This window comes from Diorhabda carinulata, chromosome 7 (assembly GCF_026250575.1).
Source record: "Diorhabda carinulata isolate Delta chromosome 7, icDioCari1.1, whole genome shotgun sequence".
NCBI classification, from domain to species: domain Eukaryota; kingdom Metazoa; phylum Arthropoda; class Insecta; order Coleoptera; family Chrysomelidae; genus Diorhabda; species Diorhabda carinulata.
In genome coordinates, this window is record NC_079466.1 from 15,515,456 (window position 1) to 15,542,838 (window position 27,383).

Consider the following 27,383-nt stretch of genomic DNA (forward strand, 5'->3'; position numbering starts at 1 on the left):
GTGTTGCAAAACTGTCGGTAGTGTATATTGAACCACCTTACAGAAACATATTGCGATTTCAAAGTTTATATTGTTAAATAGAATTAGTTTGGAATTAAAAAATTTTACAAATAACACACAAAAGTTATGCGCAAAATATTTCATAATATTACTACCAATGTATATCGTTACAAATTTGAGAAAAGTAATATTTAAATACGTACGATAGTAGTACTTTTAGCCACTTCTACGTCATTATTGTTTTGAACTTTAAATTTTGGAATATTCATAATATAAAACCATATGCATAGCCACTATTTTTTAAATCAGTTCCGTTGGTTTAAGTGAGTGTATCGGTTAAATTGAAAGTGAATCAATTTTTTCATAACCATATAAATTTGGATATACATGTGGGTGTGTGGTTATACAATGTGATAAGGTTTGGGTATTAAAAAACCTATTTTAATATAGTGATATTTGTATATATTTATATATATTTTACCAAACATAATGCATTTGAGTGAAGCTGCAATATAAATAAATTATAATTTCATTTTCTGCATCTCTTGATAAAAGTTCAGAGAAAAAAATCATCTAATTAATTAAATCATGAAGAAAAGATACTCTCTTGATTTAGTAGACCAAGAACGTTTAATCGGTGTAATAGATGCAGGTACTAGAACAGTGCAATTTTGTGTATTTCGAAGTACACAGTTAAAAGAAATAGCTAAACATACTGTAGATGTAGTTACTTCTGTTTCAAATGAAGGATGGTCAGAACAAAATCCCAAAGAGATTCTTGAAGCAGTGAAGACATGTATGGAAAATGTTATAAATACATTAGGTCCCAATGGTAAGTACACAGTCTTTGTAAAAATAAATATTTCTAGATAAATTAAAAAAAATGATTTATTATAATTTCCATCTTTTAATCTTCATAGTTATTAATTTATAAATATTTTATGATTCAACAATAAAGAAAAACTTTACTTGCAATACATTTCAAATTATGGTAATAAGTATTTTATTGCTTTGATGGAATTTCGCAAAATATAATTTTCTATTTAGAGTCTGTAACTATATGAACGTACAATTTTTTTTATATTAATATGTAGTTATATTTAGAATGTCACCCATTTACAGGTTTAATAATTAGTTTTAAATACGAGATAATTTCTAAATATACTCAGAATTTTATTAGTCGATAATCAGTGGGTTAGTTATGTCATTTCAATATAGGTTATGAGGCTGAATATTCAACAAAAAAGTTAGCTTAAAATTTAATTGTTTCCACTCGAATTTAAATTATCTAGTTGAGCACACAATACTGATTATTGATTGAAATCAACCTTAGGACTGGAATTTTCCCAATATTTCAACATTAGAATTGTAGATGTGATAATAGTGAATAGTTCTAACATAATAATTCTATTTCTTGTTGGCTATGAAGGGTAGGGATAAGGAGAAGTATCTCTTTATACACAATTTTCTAATAAATTTGTATATTAATAGTTTCTTTAAAATCGTTATGAATTTCAAATTAAAATTCAATTTACTATCGTACTCTTATAATGTCTGGTGCTGTTTTTAAAATGTTTCCACTCGCTACTAAAGCGCCACCTTTCAACGGACAATTGTGTTGTTTTCAAATAGCTTTGTTCGTAGTAGATATCCTGAACATGTTCTGTCAACAGATTCATGCGCAGTTTGAAATTGTGCGTTCGCGGTGCTAATAAAACAAATTCAGGATTTAAAATCCTGTGTTCGCGGAGCACAGATTTCTAATTCAGAACGTGTACTGAATACGTTCAATGTATCCTCGGACTTGGATAAGGATTTTCAATCCGGCGCTTGCGCATTCATCCTATTTGGCTTATGTGGTTTTCTACGTACTTCTATTAAAAAAAAACTTTATTCTTACAAATATCAAGAATAAATCTTCGTCCAGTTAATTATTATATTTTATTATTCTAGCTAGTTTTGTATTCAAATGATAATTTTACATGTTCATAAATCTTTCGTAGAGGGATGTATGTTCAGAACATATTCTGAACAAAGTTTGCGCGTTGATACGTTCAAAAAATATTCAGAATACATTCGGAATGTGTCTAAATTATCTACAGCGATTAAAGCTACAAGAAAATTGTTCTCGTGTTCAGTGAAGGTGAAATTTGTAATCGTATGTTTAGATTAGATAAATAATCTGCCCCTTGGATATTGCTTTGTAAATAAATTCATTACTGATACATTATCTCGAACAATTAATATTTCCACCCTTTTTATATGGTTTTTTTTCGCTAATTTTATTTTTAGTTTGAGATTAAAAAGTATTAACACATATTTCATTCCATTTCATTTTACTGCCAGTTGTCGCTAGCGCGGATATATAACGATAATTTTTCCCATTATTTGTTTTAAAATTGAATTGTTTAAAAATATTGTAGAAACAAAAATGAGCAATGAAAAATTTCTCTGACGATGGAGTAGTGCTTTTGGTTGACCTTGTGGTAAGAAATACAAAGAAATGCTTTTGATAGAAACATAACAAATTTGAAAAATGATGGGATAATTTAAATATTTGAGCTATGACGAATAATTTGTTGCTTTTTCGGCGCGTCGACAATGTTAATAATTTCTTCATCATCATCGTCGAGTTCATCAAAATCACCAAAAGTGTAAATCTTTAATCGTTTTACCCAAACCTTTTATAATATTCTAAAAATGTAAACTATTTGAAAATGTTGGTTTCGGATCCTCCGTTTCATGTTAAACTGAAGATTGAACTACCCCCAGACCGCTGGTAACGTTTAAACCTAAGTTTGTTATCTATAAAACGTGAAAAAATCGATATCGGCCGCTTAAACGGACGTTTGAAGTTTAAAATTCTCTTGTAAAATGGAGCCGATGTCAATATTTTACAAATAGACATCAAGTTGTGTCTTAACTTTACAGTACTTATTAACCCTTCAATACTAAAAATGCTTCTCGCAAATTATACCGTATTTTTTCGTAAAAAAGTTTTCAAAACTTCAAGTTGTCAAACAACTGACTGGAACATGCTCTCTGGTGATGTGGACCTTGAATTTTCTAGATTCATTAAAACACTAACTAATCTACGTGAAATTATACAGAAAACTTCATCACAAGACAAAAAAAGCTGCCAAAGATATTTATTATAATAAGAGACTCGCCAATTCTCGTAATGTTTCTAAAGAAACATGGTCCATTGGGAATGATCTAAGAAATAACCTTAATAATTATTTTGTGATGTAGCCAAAAATTTATCAAATTCTATAACTCCTTCTCATGATCTGCTTTCATATCTCCCTGATGCTAATGCTAACTTAGACAGTTTCTTCTTTGCCTGTAGCTTTAGCAGAGCTTTGCAGTACAATTAATGACATCAAAAATAAATATTCATCTGAAACTGATGGATAATTTAGTTATTCATTGAAGTTTTTATCTTTATATTGAAATTTTATTTTAATTCTGTCTTCATATTCATGAATTGTCTTTTTATTAGTATGCCAGGAAGCTTCAGTTGAAGTGTCTTGATTATGTATATTCTCTTATCTTTATAATCCTATTTTTACACACTAGTATTATTGAAAAATGTTAATCGTGTATCCGCAAGGTTATTTAGATTTTTTGAGCAAATAGTTTTCTATATATATATTAATCAAAGCTGTGAAAAACAAATAAAAAAACTCGTGATTCTTATTATTGCCTCATTGCATAAGATTTAGACGCAATAATAATTTTAACGAGTCATATAAACTAACCATAAAAAGTAATATTCCCAGTACGCTGTTATCAATATACATATTTCAGTTTTTATTGATAAAATAACATTTTATAGATTTATTACTGTTTAGTATGAAGATGGATTACAATTTATCTGAATCGTTTTATTACAGCAATAAGTACTGCCAACATCATATATATATATATACTACCAACATCATATAGACTATAAAATTCGTTTCGTGCTATTATTATAGAGGGCGGGCGCGTCATCCTAACACTTCATTTATATTTTTCAACAAAAGAACTTTTCGATCATGTTCATTGTTGTTCCGAAGCTGAGGGACTAGTGAGTAAATGGGATCGGCTGACGGGTTGTTTCATTTGTCTATGGTTTATAAATTTTAAAAACTATTTAGCCTCTTAAATGGTTGTCTACTATTAATTCACATGATCAGCGTAATTTGTAGGTTAGATGGTGAGATTTGCTTGGACCCTCCTTTCCCGTGAAATCGATTCCGAAAAATAATAAACCTTTCAGTATAATACGAGGTCTGGCTATTAAATAACAAGACTGGTTTCGAAATAGGGTTTTATTATATAAATTATTCTACTCCACTTCAATATACTCCCTCCCCTCGCCACACACAATTGGTTAGTGCCTTTAAGAGCTCTGCCGTTTATTGCTTTAACACTTCCATCGACTCAAATCGGGTCTCTTTCATACCAGATCTTTTTTTTTACCTTTCTAACCTTTCAAGGAAATCTGAGCAGACCCGTTGACGCAAGAGCTTTTAGTCAGGAGTCAGATTTTTTGGCACCAACTCCGCACAGACTTATGTCATGTGTAATTCCTCGAGTAAAATTTTTCTAACCGTTTATTTATCGGTCACAGTCTCGGCAATCATCCGGATACTCATTCGACGATCTGCACGCACAATTTCGTTGATTTTGCTCACTGTTTCCGGAGTGGAAGCGCTTTAGTAAGGGCCGAGAGAGCACTGAAGATGATCAGCGCCCAGGTCGCCCTGTGGCTGTTTCAACTCCAGAAACAATAACCAAAATCAACCAAATTGTGCCTACAGTTTGTCGAATGAGCATCCGGATGATTGCCGAGGCTGTAAACGCTGATAAAGAAACGGTTAGAAAAATTTTACACGAGGAATTACACTTGACAAAAGTCTATTCGAAGTTGGTGCCAAAAAATCGGATTCCTGACCAAAAGCTTTTGCGTCAACGGGTCTGCTCAGATTTCTTCAAAAAGTTAGAAAAGATCTATAATAAAAGGGATCCGATTTGAGTCTATGGAAGCGGTAAAGCGGAAAACGGCAGAGTTCTTAAAGGCCCTCACCAAAGAAGACTTCCAGCACAGCTTCGATCAATGGAAAAAACGTATGGAAATGCTCGTGGAGGTAGGAGGGGAGTATATTGAAGGGAAGCATTCGAATGTAGAATAATTTTTATAATAAAACCCTTTTTCATAACCAGTTTCCAACTATAACTGAAGAATGGGGTCTACGTCTACGTGCCTCATCACCAAGTGATATCCGTCTTCTTTTAAATGTGTTATACAATGTCACTTATGACATCAAATTTCCCGTCAGGAGTCTCTTCCTCAGAACGTGATATTCGGCCTCAGTTAAAGTATATAAATAACTGGTACTCCGATGGAGTTGAAGAATTAATATTAAAATTGGACGCCACCAGCTTTTTAACGAACGACGTTAAAGAATAATAAAAATAGGCGGCAAAGCTGGAGAGACCTTATGAATTAAATTAAAAATAAAAATTAAACAATGAATGAACTATGGAGATGTGCTTCAAAATTATCTAGAGATCTGAATCCAAAATACTCCGACAGATAATGTTTGATGTTACATAATTGGATTGTGTGGGGCTAACAAAAGTAATCTGGCCTATTCTTCTCTCCTCGATGGGGACTTCCAATCGCAAGATTTTATTATCCACTTAAACGACATTGAAATCTTACACACACATCTCTTACAAATTCATATTTCGATGGCATATTGACTGTACCATTGACCACTCTATAGTTGCAACTATTTAACTGCAAACAGAACAGATTAATGATGGTGGTGTTAAAAAATACAGTGTTGTCAGTTTGAAGAAACTTAGTTTCGGTTTCATTTCAAATTATACAGATTGACACTTATATTATAAAGTTGTGCAATCAAAAATATAGACCAAATACCACTGCTGAATCAACTCTTATCAACTATAGTAAAGTTGATGCGATTTGGCACAAAATATCATTAATTATAAACTCCTAATTTTTTTACAAATGTCGTTATCTATGACATTCGAACAAGACGAACAAGGTCATGGGGATTATTCGTTAACGACCTGATAAATTTCTCCAATATGATACGATAAAGATTTTAATCCGTTTTAATTTTCAACAGATACTATGAACGCTTCTAGCATGTTATGATATCTTAAATTTATATATAACTTGATGATGCAATAATGAAAATATATTTTTATTACGAAAAAATCGGAACGATCCAACAATCTCTTCATTCCGAACTGAAGACACACCAGCCAGCGTTGCTATTTGGTTGGTGTAGGTGCGATGTTACCAAGCTTTATTCCTCGAAGACCGCTTTCGAACAATGAGGTCGGGTCAAATATGATAAACAATATTTACAAAAATTTAGAATTTTTCTTGTCAATTCCCTTCTCTAATTACACTTTTTTGCCACTTTTCCGGAAAGTTTTTGATGCCGATATCAAAGTATTCCAAGGACAGCCATGTGCAAACAAACTCCTTTACCTCGTCTTCGGTCATCGAGGGCTTCTTTCAATGGTTCGAACACGTCGATAAGTCCGAAATATAGGGGAAATCTTCTATAATCGCACTTCGTTCTTGAATACTCCTCCGTTTTGTGCGGTAAGCAGTTTTCACGTCTGTAAGTACAGGAAGTCAACGTACAGCACTCCACGTCGCTCCTAGAATACAGTACACATAACCTTATTCTTTACTGCTCCTTTCTGCACTCTTTAGACGATACTTTGTTTTCGGGAGAGTAATAGTGTACCCATGTTTCGTTTGTAGTGAAGATTCCCGTTAAAAAACAGTGCCCCTCCGGCTTGTATTGCGTCAACAAGCTACGACAAAGTTCCAACCTCATATTGTTGATGTTCGTGGTTGATAGACTTTTCGAAGATTCATCCTACGGTCCTCCAAAATGAATGCGGCTCATCTCGACGGTTTCTCGGCTATCTTTGGACGCTTTGGCATATTTAAATTCAGCAGACTCACCATCGAATTGATTTTGTATACGCCGAAAAATGTCCTTGTGTTTAATGCTTTCTCAAACCAAAAAATGACAGTCTGCACTTAATGTCCACTCATGGTCGTATCACGCGCGTCTAAGTGCGTTCGCGGCGCACACTATGCCACCTACAGAGTTTGTCTCGATCATATTTGAACTGCCCTCGTATGTTATATGCTCAAAACTCACGTAGACCCCTGTGGAGTCTTCTGTGAACGCTTGGGGGATCACATGGACCACTTTGGGAATCACTGGTGTAGGTAAACTCTCATCGAGCGTCTGCTGGAGATGTACGAGTAATATTTTTTGAATAACCAGATTGATCATAGTTTACTATTGAATTTCTTTTTTCACCCTTTCAGAAGTGTACTTTTTCTGTACCCTCATTTATTCACAATCTTAACGTGAAGATATTTTTTCGGAACAAATACAAATGTGGGTGTCTGACAAGTTTTAGATCCCAACTTGAAGATGTCAGCACATATCAATATAAGTTTGCCAGTATATTTGCACATGCGCTGAGAAATTATCACTGAAATTTCAGCCATTTTGGATGCTCTGACACGATGCAAATGGAAAAATTTGGTTTTTAAATGACAATACGCCTACGCAAATAAAAGTGGTGTTAGTCACTGTATATTGGGTGGATTGAAAAGTGGCTGTATCAGTTTAACTGACGACAAGTGTTCGAAATGGTCAAAAACTGTGGTATCATCGACCAAATTTTACTGGAAGATCGTCGGATTGAGGCTGGAGCGCATTTGAAAAATAAAAATTCACTAATTGAACTTCGAATTGATAGACCACCCGCTGTATTCACCGGATCTGGTGTCCAGTGACCTGTTTCCTAACCTTAAAGTTTCAATTGCAGCAGAAAGATTTTCATTATCATCATAATATGTTATTTCTTTGTAAGGTCAAAAACTTTTCGAAAAACTCTCGTATTTGCAGTCATTATGGATCTATTTACATACTCCGTTGACGTAAGCGAAATTTATTTATATTACTCACTACAACTTATGACGTAATTCAGTTGTGCGTTCAATTCAATTTTAGCTAAAATAAATAGTTTTGTGAATAATCACTAGACAAATGTTTTTTTTTATATATTTGGCTTCATGCCCATTGAGAAATGTCGCGAAATGACAAATCTACGGGACGTTAATTAGTTTTTGTCTGAATTTGTTAGGTTTCTACGGGGTAATTTTCAGTCAATATACCGGGCTCTTCAAAAGTTAATTCTGGAACTCGCATTTTTAGACTTTAGAGCCAATGAGAATATACTAATTTAATAAATTCATATCTGTTGGGATTTTAATCGAAGTCAGGTAGACCATCAGGGCCAAAGTAGTAGGGGAGAAAACGAAAGAAAGTGAGAGGAAAAATAATTTACGTGCTAACTGGAGTCGGGAGGTAGGAGGAAAGTAAAAAACAGTTTACATCTTATAGAAAAAAGTTGAATAGCAAAGTTGTAGGTAGAAATTTTGTATTAACACTTTTCACACATAACCTCAAAATGTATGTGATAAATTCTAATAACCAATTTTTTTCAATTTAATGTTTTAAAAAAATATTATATTCCACTAAATTTTGTGGAAACGTACCTTTTTATATCCGAAACACATTGTAATTTTTTTTATTTGAAATTATTATTTTTTTTACCTTATTTTGCCTCAATATCGAGAAAAGCGCCCTAGTTTTAAATCGAAAATTTTACATGTCAAAATATCGGTTTTTTCAAAAATCTCTGGACTTTTTGATGTTATAAAAAGTATATATTACTATGGTGAATTTTTTCAGAAAATGCAATCAAAACTCGAACCTGAATTTGAATCTGTAAACGTAAGAAATCGTGTTACATCGATAGACATACACTAACAGTCAAAAGTGTTTGCCCTCTCCATAATCCATTCGTTAAATTTCAAAATAATACACTTTACCAAATTTCTCTTTCATATTGTCAAGTTAAGGTCGAAACGTTGTCTCACCAACCAAAAATAATAGTGCCCGTTATTTGCGAGTGCCACATGTTAAAACTTATAAATAACGACTAATTTGTTTATTATTATTTAACTGTTAAATATTTCTTCGGTGTTTATGATTGTAGTTTAGACCCAATAAGCGTTGTGAGTAACTATCGGTTGAAACTCGTGCATTAATCACAAGCTTTCAAAGTTTAGGCCAAACTAACCGAACCATTACCGCTGAATTAAAAATATCTCGACGTACCGTGGACTAAAACGTGGAAAATTTGCGATTTGTCGATAGAAAACGTTCAGTGAGGCCTAGAAAAATCACAACCAGTGAAAATAAACGAATTGTAATAACCAGTAAACTTGATCGATGTGTCAAAGATTAATGAATGTAGGAGTCTAGACTTTGAGTACTACTACAGTGAAAAAGAGATTGATAGTAGCTGTCCTATTTGGAAGGGTCGTAATTAAGAAACCTCTCTTAAGATGTCAAATAAAAGTTGGCAGTAGGCCAAAGAACATAAAAATTTGACGCATAAAGAGTGAGAGAGAGTCATCTATCAAAATTATATCTATCAAGATATCAATTTAATATATATCAAGATTAAAGCTCCATTTTTTGAACCGATTTTTTAATTCAAAAGGTGTACAATGAGTCAAAGTTTGAGGTTTTCGTGTCTAAAAGATTAGTGTTTGTACGCAGGCAAAAGGAAGACACGGCGGAGATTCTGCAGTAGTTTGGGATGTTTTGGAGGAAGGGCGATTTGAAACTCGGTAAAAATTGAGGATATCTTAAAGAAAGAAGTGCTATAAAAATATTAAAGCAAAATGTAATTGACCAGCGCGTGATCCAAACAGTGCAAAGAGTATTTGGAAGAATTGGAAAAGAAGAATGTACTGAAAGTAATGATTTGGTCGTCACAGTCGCCCGACCTCAACACGATTGAGTTATTGTGGCACAAATTGGACAGGAAAGTCAGAAAGCAGTGTCCTACTTCCACAAAAACGAATGGAACCAAATAGACGACGATTATTTGTCGAAATTCTTAGAGAGAATGATAAAATTTTGTACCGAAATAATAAAAGCAAAAAGGGATTACAGACTGTAGTTTTAATATTACTCAATTGTTTTATTTATTTTATTTGTTATATGCTCTTTAAAATATAAATATCAAAATCGATCGTACGTTTTTCATTTGTTGTGTATCACAGAAACTATAGGGTGGGCAAAAACTTTTGACCGATAGTATATTATAAATCAACAACAACCCTCTATTTCAATGTTCACAATATATTTATGCGAAATAAGAAACCCATTTTGTGTTGGGTTGATAAATCAGATTTAAACATTCAGAAATTAATAAATGCGTGTTATAATGAATGAAACTGATCACGTAAAGGTGAATTTCCATACTATTTTCACTTTTCAGCCAAATCGCCCTCGTATATTATGTTTCATTGACTTGTATAATTTTTGAAATATTCATTATTACTCACGTAAAATCACAAACTTATGACATAATAAAATTATCAGGTGTTTATGAATAGTTAAAACACTGGTTCTTCAATTTTTTTTATATAACTTTAAACTCAATTGAATAAAGAACAAAAATATCGCTCAAATTATACCGAAAAATATTTTTAAAAAGACCATTGCCAAGTTTAAGATTTTACGTCGAAGCCAATTTATTTTAATTTCAGTCAAAAATAACTTATTTCAAATAATTTATAATTATTAATAATTTAACCTTAACATTAGTACAATGTAATAAATAATTGTATTCACATTATAATCCAATCAAACTCACAATAAACCCATTTACCCGTAGAAATAAATTGGAGGTTGTAACCCCTAAATGGATACATTATAGAGTAGAAACTTGACAGCAAATATCTTGTATTGGCTGAGTGCTAAGTAGAAGTTGAGGTAATCACGAATTGATTTCCGTGTTAAAACTTTCATTATTTATTAGTGAAATTAACGTATACCTGCATTTTCAAACAAAAATAAATAAATATGCGTCACGAAACCAGCTACGCAATAGGATTTTCACGAATTAAAAAATTTGGATTCATGTCGAGAAAATAATGCAACGGCTGAGACTCTTATCAAATAGTAAGTTCACTAAAACCGCTAAATCCATCGTCCACTTAATCAATAACCTCTGACAGTGAACTTCTCTGAGGAAACACGTTGAAATTGCTGTCCGTAGAGTATGATGACGTACAAGAGTCAGAGTAGCATGGAAATAACTCTCGATATGATACAAAGACTCGCCCATCTGATTTATGAGCAAAATAGAGCAATGTTGACAATCAAATATTTCATACTTCTATACCTGGAGATAGATCAGACCCTCAGACGATTATCAACATATCCTATGAAAAGTATAAAAAATGAGAGAATTAGAGAACGAAGACCAAATACATCTAAATAGTAAATCTCCCTAAAAACGCAATCGTTGAGGATATTAAGGAGAAAGAAAGATCGGTGAAGAGGATTACCACACAAAAATAATATGAAATGGTACACTTTTGTAGAACACACTGTTTACACTATCAATACACCAACATTAGAATTACACTATATGATGCGCGCTTCGATAAACATGTTATCGTCTTGTTCTTCTTCGATGTCTCTCCTCATACTGGCTCTAGATTGTCTTTCCATCTCTTTCGTGGTCCACCTAATAAGAATGATTGTAATACACGATCGATAAAAAACGTGTAATTCGAATCGATCAAAAAACACGTCACATTAGAAACGCGACGCTAACAAATAACAAACAATTTATTAAATAAAACAAGACAGTGTAGTGTTAATATCAAAAAATTATCAGGGATAATTCTTCTTCTCCAAAAGCGGGATGATGTGACGGTTGTTGTACCAGAAGATCGTTAAAAACGAATAAGGTTGATTGTAAGGCACGATTGATCAAAAACTTGTAATTCGAGTTGATTAAAAAACACGTCACGTTAGAAACGCAACGCTAATAATTTACAAACAATTTATTAAATGAAAATGTAGTGTCCTCTCCAAGAGAGGATGATGTCACGCTTGTTGAACCAGGAAGTCGTTATAAACTAATAAGGTCTTTCGTAAGGCAAGATTATACTGAGCATACTGCTTACACTATCACTACACCAACACTCACAATATACACTGTCTGCCGCGCGTTTCTATAACCAAGTTATAGAAACCCATTTCATGGGCTGAAGGTAAACTGTTTACAGTTGTCATCTAAAGGTATTCTGAAATGCGCGTCAGATAATGTAATTGTAAGTCGGTTCCAGAAAGTCCAACTAAGACAAGATTAATCAAAAACATGTAATTTGAGACGATTAAACGGCGCGTCCCGCTAGAAATGCAACGATAATAATTAACAATAAATAACAAACCTTAGTTATCAAACGCGCGTCAGACAGTGTAATTTTGAGAGTTGGTGTAGTGATAATGTAAACAGTGGGTTCAGTATGAATATCACCAACGGTTCCAAAAATTCCAACTTAGTGGTACACTTATGTGCAAAAACCACGACGTGGTTGATAAATAAATGTAACTTGGTAAAAATTTTGTTCAATCCTACTTGATACGAACCGTATAACTAGCGAGTATCAGATATAAAAACAAATATACGATGGTGCCCTTTTAAGTTAAGTCTGGTTGGATTACGAAGGTTTATTGTACTTCAAAATTATTCCAAACTATCAATGCCGAGGTATATAGTGGACAGCTGATACCAATGTATACAGTTTTAACGGGGAAATATTCAGGTTTAGAAAACCGAAAACATGTTTACTTACAAAACAATGTTAAATCACATACTGCGAAAGTTAAGCGGAATAAGATTGAAGAACTTGGTGTTATTGAGCTCCTTCCACCTCTGGCATTTAGTCTGGCTCTTGCACCGTCAGATTACCATTCATTCAGCTCGATGGCGAAATTTTTGAGAGGGACATAATTTGGATCCAAAGAAGGTGTTGAAAATGTAGTACGACAATTTTTGGTATCTTAACCCAAAGAATGGTTTTATCAAGGTATCAAAGAGCTTGCTAAAAGTTGGTTTAAAAACCATAGAATTCGATTCTTTTTGAATGATTAAAATTTGTTGCCGCACCCTGAATGTCACACCAGTCTCTTATATTGAATGTTTTTCACGCCCTGGTCCTCTCGTTTCGTCGATCTTTCCCGTCAGTATGAGCTTGAGATTTGAATATCTCGGTCCTCGCAGGATGTGTGCCAAATAAGATACTTTTCGTTGTTTAATTACCGCCATCAGTTTTCTTTGCACACTCGCTCGTCTTAGTACTTCTTCATTTGTCATGAGCTGGGTTCATGAGAAGTCGGCGCAACAGCCACATTTTCATTGCTTCTATTCTGTTTAAGGATCTCACTTTTAGGAACTACGTCTCCACACCATACAAAAGGATTGGCCAAATATAACATTTTATTAACCTCAATCTAAGGCTTAGGAGGACTTCTTAACTTCCTCGTCTCAATCCCATTTTAATTGAGCTTCGCCGTGTTGTTGTCTGCTTATGACCATTAGTTTTATGCGCGTTTATTGTGAGTCCATAATTGGTTCCAATTTCTTTAATAGAATTGACTAGCTCTTGTAAGTCTTCTACTTTGTCGGCTAATATCGCGGTATCGTCGGCATACCTAATATTATTTATGAGAGTTCCATTTACTTCAATGCCTTTTTGATGGTCTTTTAATGCCAGCTGAAAAATTCTTTCTACGTATATGTTAAATAACATGGGTGATAGTATGCATCCCTGACGGACTCCCCTAAATATCTGAAGGTGTTCCGTAGCGAGAGAGCCGTTAGTTCGCAGTTCCGCTGTTTGATCCGCCTACAGCTTTTGTATGTTCCTGATGTCTTTACTATCGATATCAACATCCTTTAGGATATCACACAGTATGTCACGCCGAATTAAACGCTTTTGGTAGTCTATAAATCAAACGAAGACATCTTTTCTTTGATCGTAGCATTTTTGAATTAGTAACTGCATAAAGAATAGTGCTTCCCTGGTACCTAGTTCGTTTTTAAACCTTAACCTAACACTAATCTCTTAGCACTTTTTAAATATTCGTTTGTGTATGATCTTCAAAAAAGCCTTAAGTGCGTGGCTCACCAAACCGATTATATACTTTCCCCACACGCATAATGTCCGTATTCAAATAAAAACCAACCCAACGAATATCTATATCTTTTTCAAACTTGCTATTATGTATATTTTACTAGTAGGGTACGTTCCAATAGTTAGGAATTACCCTGTAGTATCGTTCTTTTAATTGTGAGTAGATTTGTACTATTAAATTATTTTTTTTGCAGTAGCTAAGAACATTGCGACATTAGGTATAACCAATCAGAGAGAAACGACGATAGTATGGGATAAAACCACAGGAGAACCCCTGTATAATGCAATAGGTAATAATTACATCATTACATTCTTTATTAAAAATTGTTTTCATTTGAAATCGATACTAATGTAAAAACGCGTTTTCGTAGTTATTGATGCATGCACGTTAACTTGTTTTTTTCTATTACGTAACCATATAAAGTGTTTCAAGTATCTTCATGAATTTAGTTGTGAAAAAACAGCGTAATATTCCTTATTTCTCTAGTATTAGGGCGCTTTTTTTTCAACATTTTTTTTTGCTGTTCCATCGTGAAATTCTGTTGCAAGTATCCAAAAAAATTATCTGAAAGTTTGGGCCCTTAATATTAATATGCGTCCTTGACCGAGAGGTGTAGAGATTTTCCCTTAAAAAAACGTGAAAACTCTGATTATTCATTTTTAAATTTCTATAGCTCAGTGGCATTTCATTTCCTGCCACTAGCTGCACAAGTTTTCAGGATGGGCCGATTGTTTTCATTGCTTATCGAATATTTTCATTTACTCTTTATATTTTTGAAAAGCAGAGCCCATATAGGATTTTAAGATGGGCCCAGTATAGGTCCAGGCTTGGGTCAAGTGTGTACAACTGTGACCCTAGCTTGGAAGTCATTATTGGCCCAGACTTGGTGGGACTCTGAGATGATAAAAATGTCCCTCACCTATTTTTTATAATTCTATTTTTTATTGTCTTCTATGCATAAAAGAATTTTAATATAAAAAATTATTACTTCTAATGAATATCTATTGTTCAGAGTTCTGCCAAACCTGGCTGACTTTAAGATAGCGGAGGTCGGGTTACTCAGAGTTCAGCTCGGCTTGGGTGACTAAAGGATGGCCGAGGTCGGGTTACTCAGAATTCTGCCAAGCCTGGCTGACTTTAAGACAGCGGAGGTCGGGTTACTCAGAGTTCAGCCCGGCTTGGGTGACTAAAGGAGGGCCGAGGTCGGGTTACTCAGAATTCTGCCAAGCCTGGCTGACTTTAAGACAGCGGAGGTCGGGTTACTCAGAGTTCAGCCCGGCTTGGGTGAACATGGGATGGCCGAGGTTGGGTTACTCAGAATTCTGCCAAGCCTGGCTCAGTATAGGATAGTTCAGGTTAACCAGTGCTCAACACGGTTTGTGTGACTATAGGATGGGCGAGGTTGGGTCGTGGCTACTAAAACTCCACGAGTGCATACTAGGCTTCCTCCGCCCACGCGCCCTTTACCACGCGAAAAAAGATGATGCAATATGCACGTTCTATTGCGCCACGCTGTATAATAAATTTTATAAGGAATTAATAAAAGTGTCTAAAGAAAAATTAAACGTATTTGGATAAAATTTTCGTTAGTAGAAAAAATATTGTATGCAATTCGTGTGTAAAGGTGTTTTAGACTCATGCGATTGTCGAAAATATTCACGTTCGTCGAAAAAAGGCTACTTTACACATTTTTTACATGAATATTTAATATCTTTCAGTGTGGAATGATATAAGGACCGATTCAACTATAGATAGAATTTTGGCTAAAGTACCTGAACAAAATACAAATTACTTTAAAAATCATTGCGGTCTTCCGATATCACCATATTTTAGCGCGTTTAAATTAAAGTGGCTTATGCATTACGTACCTCAAGTGAAAAAAGCGATTAAAGCTAAAACCTGCCTTTTCGGGACGGTCGACAGTTGGATATTGTGGGTAAGTCACAATATAATTCAATATTTGATTTTTTTGTCTCGCTTGTGGTAATCCTTAAACAACGAACCTTTTACCGCAAAATGTGGCAACCCTGCTCTATCCATACATAGTTTTTCCAGTTGCGAGCGATCATCAGTTTTCTGTGTCTTTTATACTTGTATGTTAGTAGTGCTCTTGACAAAAATAGGGAAACAGAATTTCGAGCAACGCGTTGCGATAAAATTTTGTGCGACTCGGGCGATGAAACTGTGTTTGATGATGATTCTATGAGTAGTTCATAAGTCTATCTTTGATATAAAATGTTCAAGGGGAGCTTCGAAATCGTGTTAGACGAAGTCTGGTCGATGTGACTACTGACACGAACGTTTCGACTGATAGCCGACGAAGTAAGTCCACCTGGTCAAATTGTGAATTAGGTACTTGATAGTTCTTGAAAAATGGTCACCAAAGTACGCAGACATCGCGAAGAATTGGATGCTGCCTAATGTAAACGAATTCTGCCACTGCACGTGGACTGTGATGCATTTTTACCTTCCAGAAAGATTTTAGCGTTACACAGCCTCCCAAATCGCCGGATCCATCACTATGCGATTAGTTTCTATATTACTTTCTCTAAGAGAAACGCAGTTTGAGTCGCGTACGTCCCAACAACTATGAAGAAGGGGCCGTCAGAGTTTTACAGAATAGCTACAATGTTTGGAAAAATCACTGATGTCTGTATATTAGTACCTAGGGGAATTACATTGAAAATGATCATTTTGTAACCCCATTACTTAATTAGCAATTAAACTTCGTGGCACGTGCGCAGCATCACAGCATAGGGCAGCATCGGCAAAAATTCCGCGTCATACAATTTACTTGGATCATTGGAAAGCAATAAATGGGAAAATTGAAAGGGCTTCGTTCTCATATTTACCACTTTATTGAAATAGAACCGTATCGGAATCACACGGGAATTACTGTGGAATGTTTATCGTCAGCATTTCCGCTTGTTCGATGCACCTTTGTAGAGGCTATTTTAACCATTGGATTCTTTTTGTTTTACAATGTATGAGTGACGTAATATTTTTATTTCTCCCAGATTTCTTTTTCATATATTTGCTATCACCGGTATCATACAAAACTGCCTTTTCCTCTTGATCCATTGCATACACCCGCGCAGGTGAAAAATGTGACGCAGTTTCTGTGCTTCGGTCACAAGTGCGGGACTGAACTGTCCTGCTCTGCGCCATATTTTGCGCGCGCCATAGCGAACTCGTACAAAAACTACCCTGTCGTTCGCTGCGCTGCTCTGACTGCGTCTCAATATGTGTCTAAAAAAATACAACGTGTATAGCTTGCGTAATAATAATTCTTTATATTTTATTGTAAATCATATACACTCGTGAGTAAAAAAATCGACTCAGGCGTCACCTCTATAATCGCAGGTTACTGACAAAAAATGGTTCATGCTCTCACATTCCAACAATATGTTATGATCCATAACCACCCTATAAATGCTTGTTTACAATAGTTCTAATTAGGGGTAATAGACCCTTATAAAAAGTTATCTACCTGACCAACTACTTCGATCGTCGATGCAGCAGGTTTTCTGCGGTTTCTCTATAACCTGGTGAACCGTTTCTCCAGCTAAATAGCAGACGATAGGGAATAATGCAGCCGCAGCTGTACCCGCTGTATCCGCTTACATAACAATGAACAAACCCTGCAAAATCGTTCGTTTTCAATCTGGTACAGTACACATCGCAAACCAAACACCACAACTCCAGCTCTGAAGAGGAGCAATTCCTAAACCAGTGCCAAATCCAATGAATCCCTCCGTCACCTTAAAAAATTTCTACAACCTATTCAAAAAGTGAATCCACGATCCAACGAACTTCTCTCTCTCAATTTCTCACCCACTACTATCAGTTAGCCATCAAACTTTAACTGATACACTCCTCCGTTAAAACAAACGAGAATCTTACCTGAAAGTGGACACAACAAATGATAAAACCGCTCAAACGGCCAGTGCGCTGAACATGAATCAATCTCTTGTTTCCAGAGCTTACGCTCGTTACTAAGAGTCTGCTAACTTTCTTCAAAGACGTGGTATCGGAAGATAAAGGCGTATTCATCCGATAGAGACGACCGATTCATTAGAAACCGGGTCTTCACTGGAGTTCAAGTCCAACAAGAGCTCAGAGAAACGCGAGGAGTATCTATGAGTAACTAGACAGTCAGAAATAGACTTAAAGCAGCTAACCTTGAGTCTAAAAGGACAGATATTGGCCCCAAATTAACCCTAACCCACTGAGCAACCCGTTTACGATGTGCTAGGGAACACGTTAATTGGACTGACGAATGATGAGGTTCCGGTCTCTTCTCAGACAAGCAGAGTGTGCTTGCATGGTAGCAATAAAAAAGGATGAGACAGAATACTTGGAAAGCCTTTTGGAGGAGGTTCCTAGATGGTTTGGGAAGGTATTTCAATAGAAGCAAAAACCGAATTGGTGTTTATTGAAACTGGCAAATAGATACATAGAAGAAATTTAGGGAGTCCCGTCGTTCCCTTCTACAATTTCATCGGCGAAAACTTCATCCTATGGCAGAGCAATGTCCGTCTACATACTGCAGGTTCCGTACGGCAGTATTTGCAGGTTTTCTAAATTTCCGCTATGGACTGGTCAGCGCGTAGCCCGGACTTGAATCTGATCCAGCATTTAAGTGATGAACTTTGAAGAAAAGTTCGAACTAGAAATCCCGCATCAGCCACAAAATCGGACCTCTAAACGGCACTCAGTGAAGAATGGGATAACATCAAACAAGATCGAGTTATTTGATCTATGAAAAAGTCATTGGAAGCTGTTATTAGAGTCAGGGAAGAGAACACTAAATATTGATAGGTTAATTTCAAACAAACTATTGTCTTGACGAATTTGAGCTTGTAGTTGATTTGATATTTTTTCTATGCTAAAAAATAGCAACATAAATAACTTATTATAAAGCAGAGACTAATGCTTTTGAGATGTTGATATAAAAAAAAGAATGGAAGCTACAGATTTTTTGCTAGAGACTTTTGACCGCGAGCGAACGATTAGAGTAACAGTTTTTGCTAACGAGTGTATTTGGATTAATTTGTATTAGTTCCAATCTTGAAACTTCCACCAAATTATATTTCATTCATTTTTTTAGAACTTAACAGGAGGAGTAAAAACTGGTAAACATTATACAGATGTAACAAATGCCTCCAGAACGTTTCTTATGAATATAGACTTATTAAATTGGGATCCTCATTTGCTTCGATATTTTAGGATACCAGAAGAGATTCTACCCGAAATAAGAAGTAGTTCAGAAATATATGGAATGGTAGAAGACCCTTGGCCCTTAAAGGGTGTTTTTATTTCAGCCGTAAGTTATAGTACAATAACCAATACACATTTTACTATATTAATTAAAATGAAAAAAAAAATTTTATTCTTTATTTATTATAATCAGATTAAATATGAGGATGGTAGAAATAACCTCAACAACATTAACATTGACTCTACTAGTTTAGCGTATATGATCTTGACTTCATCATAGTGGAACCTCGTATACCACATGTAACCCAAAACTTCTTCTTTCTTCCATAATAGGTCCATAGCCTGTTTCTTCTTCGATTCTCTCCTCATACTGACTCTAGATTGTCTTTCCACTTCTTTCGTGGGCCACCTAATAAGGTTCATTGTAAAGCACGATCGATCAAAAACGTATAATTTTAGTCGATTAAAAAACACGTCACGCTAGAAATGCAACCCTAATAAATAACAAACAATTTATTAAATAAAAATGTATTCTTAGTATGAAAAATATATTAGGGGTAAATTTACTCCTCTAAGAGAGGATGATGTGACGCTTGTAGAACCAGAAAGTCGTTATAAACTAATATGTCTTCCATAAGACAAAATTATACTGAATACACTGTTTACACTACCACTACACAAATACAATTACACTGACGCGCGTTTCGATAACCAAGTAATAGTCCTCAGGGACTGAAGGTAAACTGTTTACAGTTTTCATCTAAAGGTATTCTGAAATGCGCGTCAGACAATGTAATTGTAAGTCGGTTCTATAAAGTCCAACTAAGAGAAGATTAATCAAAAACGTGTAATTTGAGTCGATTAAACGGCGCGTCCCTAATAATTAACAATAAATAACAAACCTTTTAACCATAATAATAATAACAGTGTGAAGAACCTAAAGGAAGCATTCATGAAGATCGAACAGGAAGCTAGTGAAAGGGGACTAGAACTAAATGAAGGGAAGTATATGGAGCTGAAACGAAGAAATGGCAATATGGCAATATATTCAAGGGTGTTAACAATTTTAAATACTTGGGAGTAGTTAACAACCAAAAATATCGAGGAGAGGAAATTACTCAAGTGATCCACGAAAACTACCGAATATACCATAAAGTCCGGCCTCTATTGCTATGCAAAAAAATCAGTAGACTTGTTAAAATGAGAAGATACAGAATACCGATAAGGCCAACAATAACCAAGGGAGGAGAAACGATAAATCTAAGTATATATTTTCGAAGAAAAATTTTCTTCGAAATGAAACGAAGAATGCTGATGAACGGTAAAATAAGAGAAACCTAGGATACATAAAACGGATGAAAAATAATAGTGAAGTTAAAAAATATCAAAATGGAAGTGCTTATGGAACCGACCCGGAAGAAGACCATAAAATCAATGGAAAAGTCAAGTAACAAATGATCTGAACCGAATGGAAGTCCGCAGATGGTGGGGTAATACCCAGAACAGGAAAAAATGGAGAAAAACAGCCGGAAAAGCCAAAATATGCAATAAAATTTAGTTAATAAAAATAATAGAATAGAAACGAGTTCTTAATTGGTCGGAGAATATAATATACATTATTTAAAGAGTGTTATGGTTACACGTTTCTAACGTGACGTGTTTTTTAATCGGCTCGAATTACACGTTTTTGATAAATCGTGTCTACAATCAACCTTATTAGTTTTTAACGACCTTCTGGTTCAACAACAAACAACAAACAATTTTTTGATATTAACACTACATTGACTTTTTTATTCACTAAATTGTTTGTTATTTATTAGCGTTGCATTTCTAACGTGACGTGTCTTTTAATCGACCTTATTAGTTTTTAACAACTTTATGATTCAATAATTGTCACAGGTATAATCACAATTGAACTAATGTCAATCTAAAACCGGTCAAACGAGTTTTGAATATACGAGGCCAAATCTGCACACTGCCTTTAGGTAGATGTAATTGGTTTGAAGCGATTCGGGACATCTCTGGCAACACAACCTGACAAAAAATATAAATTCGAATAACATAATATTAGATGATATGGGCAACGTTGTTGAAATATAAATATTTAGATTTTAGGGAATCAACAGGCATCATTAGTAGGACAAAGATGTTTTAAAGAAGGACAAGCTAAAAACACTTATAGGAGTGGATGTTTTTTATTGTATAATACTGGTACTCAGGTAAATCTGATGTTTTATTATTATTATTTTCATCATATATCAGCTATAACTGATTTATTCAACGATTGGTTTAATTAAAACATTTATTACAGAAAGTTATGTCTAGTCATGGATTGGTAACTACTGTGGCTTATAAATTTGGTAGTTCGCCTGCTGTATATGCTTTGGAAGGTAAGTAAAGTAACCAGTTTTGTTACAAAATTGCATATACAGTGTGTTCTCTTCTTCGTAATCCAGCTAAAAGGTTCTGTTATGAAAATTGTTGATTGATATGTTTGTGAACTGTATTTTCAATCGTAGATTTATCCCGTTAAGCGCCATGGCCAATTTATAAAATTTCGTAAGACCAATTCCTTGTTGAATCCATCACGAATTATATTATGTACTCGGACTACCTTTTCGTTTACCTGAAATATCCTCGTACCGAGTTGGCGCATCATTATCTCACCGGATTAAGAGTCGTTTTATTCGAGTGTCGTTTTTTTTATTAAAGGTAGTGTGGCTGTGGCAGGAGCAGCGATAAAATGGTTAAGAGACAATATGGGTTTTCTAAAAGACGTTGGAAAAGATACGGAATCACTCGCTCAAGAAGTTTTCAATACCGGCGATGTTTATTTCGTACCGGCGTTCAAAGGACTTTACGCGCCTTATTGGAGAAAAGACGCTAGAGGGTGTGTGAGTTTTAACAAATTCTTTCCACTTCGGCACTAAAAAAACTCAAATTCTTGTTAATCGTCGCATTTTCTTTCAGTATTATTTGCGGGTTAACGGCGTTCTCGACGAAGCAACACATCATTAGAGCAGCTCTGGAAGCCGTCTGCTTTCAAACTAGAGATATTTTGCAAGCGATGAATAAAGATTGCGGCATTCCTTTATCGAAACTTCGCGTAGATGGGAAAATGTCTGCAAATAATTTATTAATGCAATTACAAGTAAGTATATGAAGTTGGTTATGTTATTCTTCTTTTTTCTCTAATTTGTCCTTTGTCTTTGCGATTTGGAAGTTATCGAATATTATGTTGATAATTTGAGAATAAAATTTTGTTGTCTATTCATATTAATTTATATATTCATTATTCAACTGCTTTTAAGTAATTAGCGGGCTGAAAAGTAATGTCGTTTCTGCGCATGTCGATATTTAATTGTCACTTCTTAGCTCATTATCTACTTCGAAGACATTTTAAGGTTATTAAGACATGTTTACTTCTAAATAATAAAATAATAATATTTTTACGCAATTTGGCATGAAATGAACTGTCAAATACAAGAAGAGTGCCGCAATGGAAGGATTAACAGTATGGATAAGCGTTTTCCAGAGTGTGGATCGCAGAAAAACGACATTTTAACCCACTATTTCCGAGTAGTTAGATAGATAAGCGAATATAGTGATAAAAAAAATATCATTTTTTTCCTTCATACGATATTTAACTCGGATAATGTCTTCTTCCAAAATTACGTGAACTTTATAAAAAAATTTATCATGAGGCAATAAAAACCGCCAAGGATATTTATTATAATAGAAGACTCGGCAATTCTCGTCGTCTTCTTCTTCCTCTTTCAATAGTACCAGGTCCTCTTCAATCCTGTACGTTTGGTCCTCTTCTTGGATCTTCCTGAGAGGGTAAACTCTCCAGCTCTCGTACCACCTCTTTGGTGGTCTGCCTATAGGTCTGCGTGTGTTCGGTCTCTGAGTTTTAGCCCATCTCTCTTCTGGCATTCTTTCTACGTGATCCGTCCGGAATCTTTTTCGTGCCCTGATCCATCTCACCACATTCTGTACGCCCAATTCTTCTCTTATGTCACTCTCTCTCCGTATTCGGTTCCTGACGGTGACTCCCTTGATTGTTTGCAGTATTTTCATCTCTGTGGTTCTCATTATTCTTTTTGTTGTTGATGTCTCGGCTCTAGTTTCTCTTAATTCTCGTAATGTTGCTAAAGAAACATAGTTTATTGTGAATTATCCAAGAAATGAGGCTTCTTCGTCGAGTACCATCTCTACTTGTCCTGATAACTTTAATAATTACTTTGTGAATGTGGCCAAAAATTTATTAAACTCTTTCTCATATTCCGCTTTCATATCTCCCTGATGCTAATGTTAACTTACACAGTTTTTTCTTTATGCCCGTAGTTTTAGCAGAGCTCCGCAGTACAATTAAAGACATCGAAAATAAATCCTATTCAGGTACTGATGAACTCATTCTTAAGTTATGATGTGATTCTAATCCTCTATGAGCTTGTTTCAGACAATTCTTTGAACTGGGAGTTCTGTCTGTTTTGGCTAAGATCAGTTTGCAAATAACTAAACTTATCCACCTCTATAACAGTTTATGATGCCCTTATTGAGTCGCATCTCCGATATGCCTTTCCCTTCTGAGAGCTGTTAGAAATTTACTCGGACTAAACTAAACGAAGCCACTAGTCGCAAACTGTCGCTGGCAGGAATATTTCGAAGAAATTGTGTACATACGCCTGCCGACAGCTTCGGCCAATAGAAATGCATTTATGTTTACGATTCGATGTTTTCATTGGTAAACAGTGGAGTTGACGAGTCGACGTGGACTGACGATTTGTTAGATGTTTACCGAATTTTATACGGATAGTAAACATTATTTTTCGATTATTAATTTGGTATGAGTGTCGTGTGTAATGATGAAATATTGATTGTTCCTCGCATAACTCTTCTGTAATTGATATAGGAAGAACTATACTACATTTATATTTGTGAGCATGTGTATCGGTGTGCGGAGAGCGCATGATCTCTTGTATATATAGTAGAGCTCATACGCACGACGTGTGTTTTGACAGGTCCCCAGTTCTATGGAAGTTCTATTGTACAGATATTTCTTTTATTGTTCTTATTAACAAGCAGTAAAGCTTTTTTTTATTACGAATGATTTGTTTGATTAACCACGTACCTTAACAATTCTAATTGTTGGTTTATGTTAAATTTTAGGCAGATATAAGTGGTATACCTGTGATACGAGCTGAATCTGAAGATATTACTGCGTTAGGTGCTGCCATGGCGGCTGGTGCGGCCGACGGTATCGATCTTTGGGATGTCAATTCTGAAGAACAGGAACTTGTTCCTATACATACTTTCCTTCCGACATCAACTGAAAGCGGTAATTGATTTATTATTCAGGGTGTATCAAAACAATCATCCGATCTAAATAAAATCGTTGCTATTCATTTGTAAATCCGACGCTATTAAATAATACAATGTTAAAAAGAGGAAGCTCTGGGGTTTTACATTGTTTCGCTAGATGGCAGTAGCGGGCTTCTGTCAACGCTCAGCTCAGTAGGGACTTCCAATTTTCAAACATGGATAACCAAATAATACAGAACAGAACTAGAAAAATCAGTGACATTCAAACTGTTTAAATTTTCATTAATACTAATTATTTGATGTAGAACAGGCGTTCGATTGTGGTACATCCGTTTTACCATTAATTTTATGTTATTTCAGAAAGAGACTTCAGGTATAATAAATGGAAAATGGCCGTTCAAAGATCGTTAGGATGGGCTGTACCGAAGAAATCACATTTAATGACAGGTAATCATTGTTATTTTATTTAATCATTATTTGTGAAATACCCAATTTTTTTGTTATACAATTTGATTACTTTTCTCTACCTTCTATATTATGTAGCAGATACAAATCCAAATATTGAACTCTCTATTCGATACATTTCATTATTTTTTTTTGACGGCAATAAATGGATAAATTCATGAAATAATCTGATGGAAAGTTTTCTACTTCGACCTGAAAAAGTCAACTCAAGTTGGAAAATATATTTGCACATGCGTCGAGAGGTTCTTACTAAATTTTTTGCCATTTTCGATGCTTTGTCACTAATTCAGTCAATAATTTTTCGAGTAATTCGGATGGTGCCTACCATGTAATGCCATGTGATACCATGTTTGTGAATATTGATCTCAAACTTCTATAGGTTGTAGTGCTCAAGAAAGATGTGCCTTGGTAGTTGATTCCAAAGGCTCTCACTTCTCCAAAGAAATGAGTTCCTATAAATTGGACGTCTACAGACGCACTGAACTATTCATGAGCCACGTCTGTTGGTCGAGTAGGTCTTGCAAAAACGGGATTATGTTAAACAGCTAAGCAGAGCATTTGCCATGGTAGTATCGGTAAAATAGATTAAGATCGGCGACCTTTCTTCTATGCTCTAAGCTGTCTCAAGTTTCTGGTCAACTCTAGATCGCCTATAAATCGAGCTGCTCTTTTCTGTATTGAGTCGAGCATCTCCAGGGTATGATTACGAACCGAGCTCCAAAAGTGCGAACAATATACCAAAGATGGACTATCTGGGCTTTGTAGAGGCTTAGAAGCTGTTGCGGAGTATATAGTTTTTTAGTCTTAAAGAGGGCTTGTTAAACCACCTTGGCTAAATCGACCGCGTGACTATGCCAGGATATATTGCTTCCAACCTCAACACCCAACAAGCGAATTTTACGTCATCTACTCCCTCCCGAATGTTTTGCATAAAACCCCGGAACACTCTATATAATATCACTTATCCTTGTTGTATAATTGAATTAGTATTTGAAATGAAAGTAAAATATTGTTGCATTTTCAGAGGAGCGGTACAGGCTGTTATCCAGCTTACCAGGATGCTTGTTTGTGATGCTTAGCTTCGGATTTTTGGCACTTGCTGAATTAATCGGAGAACAAGGTTGAAAAATTAAATCTTTGGTACCATAAATGTGACTTATAATATTGACTGCTCATTTCAATTATTTTTATTTTATATTAAGCACCAAGACTTTTATAGACTATGTATTTATGTATTATGTTTACTTTGTTTCTGTTGAAATTTTTGTTAGATTATTTGTAATGGGTTATATTTTTTGATTGAAGCAATAAAATTTTGAATTATTTAATTTTTGGTTTCATTTTTATACATTTTTAATTTTAACGAAGGTGACTTCCATTTGGCACTAGGATGAAAAATTTATCGATAAATTCTTTCTAAATATGTTTATTTAACTGAAATCGAATATATTGAACGAGGTAATATCTTTTTTTTGGTTCTGACCAAAAAATATCAATTTCACATCAATTACCAAATAGTTTCAAGAATTACAAGTATACTGAACACACTACCACTACACAAACACTCACAATTACACGCGCGTTCCAATAACCTAGTTATCGTGAACATGATTGTAGAGAGTGCTTTGTGGAATGCTCCCATGGGGTAGCGAGTTTAAATAACGCTTCTCAATTCAGCCAAAACCAGAAAACGAATATTTAAGGTGACTGTGACATTGACAGTTTTTTTATTATCCAAACGTATTGTAGCCTTTTAAAGAATATTTATAGAAAGGAAATTCGCGAATTTTGTATGTGCCTTTAACCCACTAGCAATGCTACTGGATTGAAAACTAAGTCTAAAAATGGGAAAAACAACCTTCGTACCATAGTGTAATAGAGACAAGGTGTGTTCTTGCGCACGACCAATGAAAAAAACTTCCAAAACGCCGCCATATTAGAAATTCAGCGAATCACAAGACAGCGCGAATTTAAATGCTGGATGCTATGATAACGCAATTACATTCATTTATTGTTGTTTATTTTTTTCATGTCAATCAATGTTTGAATTGAGAAAATATAAAATTTGAGTTTGGACTAAATAACTTAAAATGATATAACTGAAGTAAATGAACTGGATTAATTAAATGTGTTAATGTACAAATTATACAGACAGATTTTGATTATTTTTTTGAAGATCTACATCTATACTTCTACGTCATATCGAATATTACAATTCTATGTTGTCTGTAAGAT

At 34.8% G+C, this 27,383-nt stretch overlaps 1 protein-coding gene across 4 annotated transcripts; it reads left to right on the forward strand.

Moving 5' to 3' along the window:
* The first annotated feature begins 19 nt into the window (after positions 1-19).
* Positions 20-26,476, forward strand: LOC130896582 (glycerol kinase-like). 4 transcript variants are annotated; one of them, XM_057804765.1, is made up of 11 exons: positions 20-832; positions 14,332-14,427; positions 15,857-16,074; positions 19,249-19,464; positions 21,467-21,577; positions 21,670-21,752; positions 22,075-22,248; positions 22,329-22,509; positions 24,531-24,699; positions 25,044-25,130; positions 26,173-26,476. In XM_057804765.1, exons 1-11 carry the CDS (start codon positions 589-591, stop codon positions 26,271-26,273), a joined length of 1,680 nt encoding a protein of 559 aa, XP_057660748.1. In that variant the 5' UTR covers positions 20-588; the 3' UTR covers positions 26,274-26,476. The 4 variants fall into 4 exon arrangements, with proteins under 4 accessions (XP_057660748.1, XP_057660751.1, XP_057660749.1 ...); XM_057804768.1 differs by having other exon boundaries at positions 234-832; positions 14,335-14,427; XM_057804766.1 differs by having other exon boundaries at positions 273-832; positions 21,670-21,748; positions 22,071-22,248.
* The last annotated feature ends 907 nt before the right edge of the window (positions 26,477-27,383 follow it).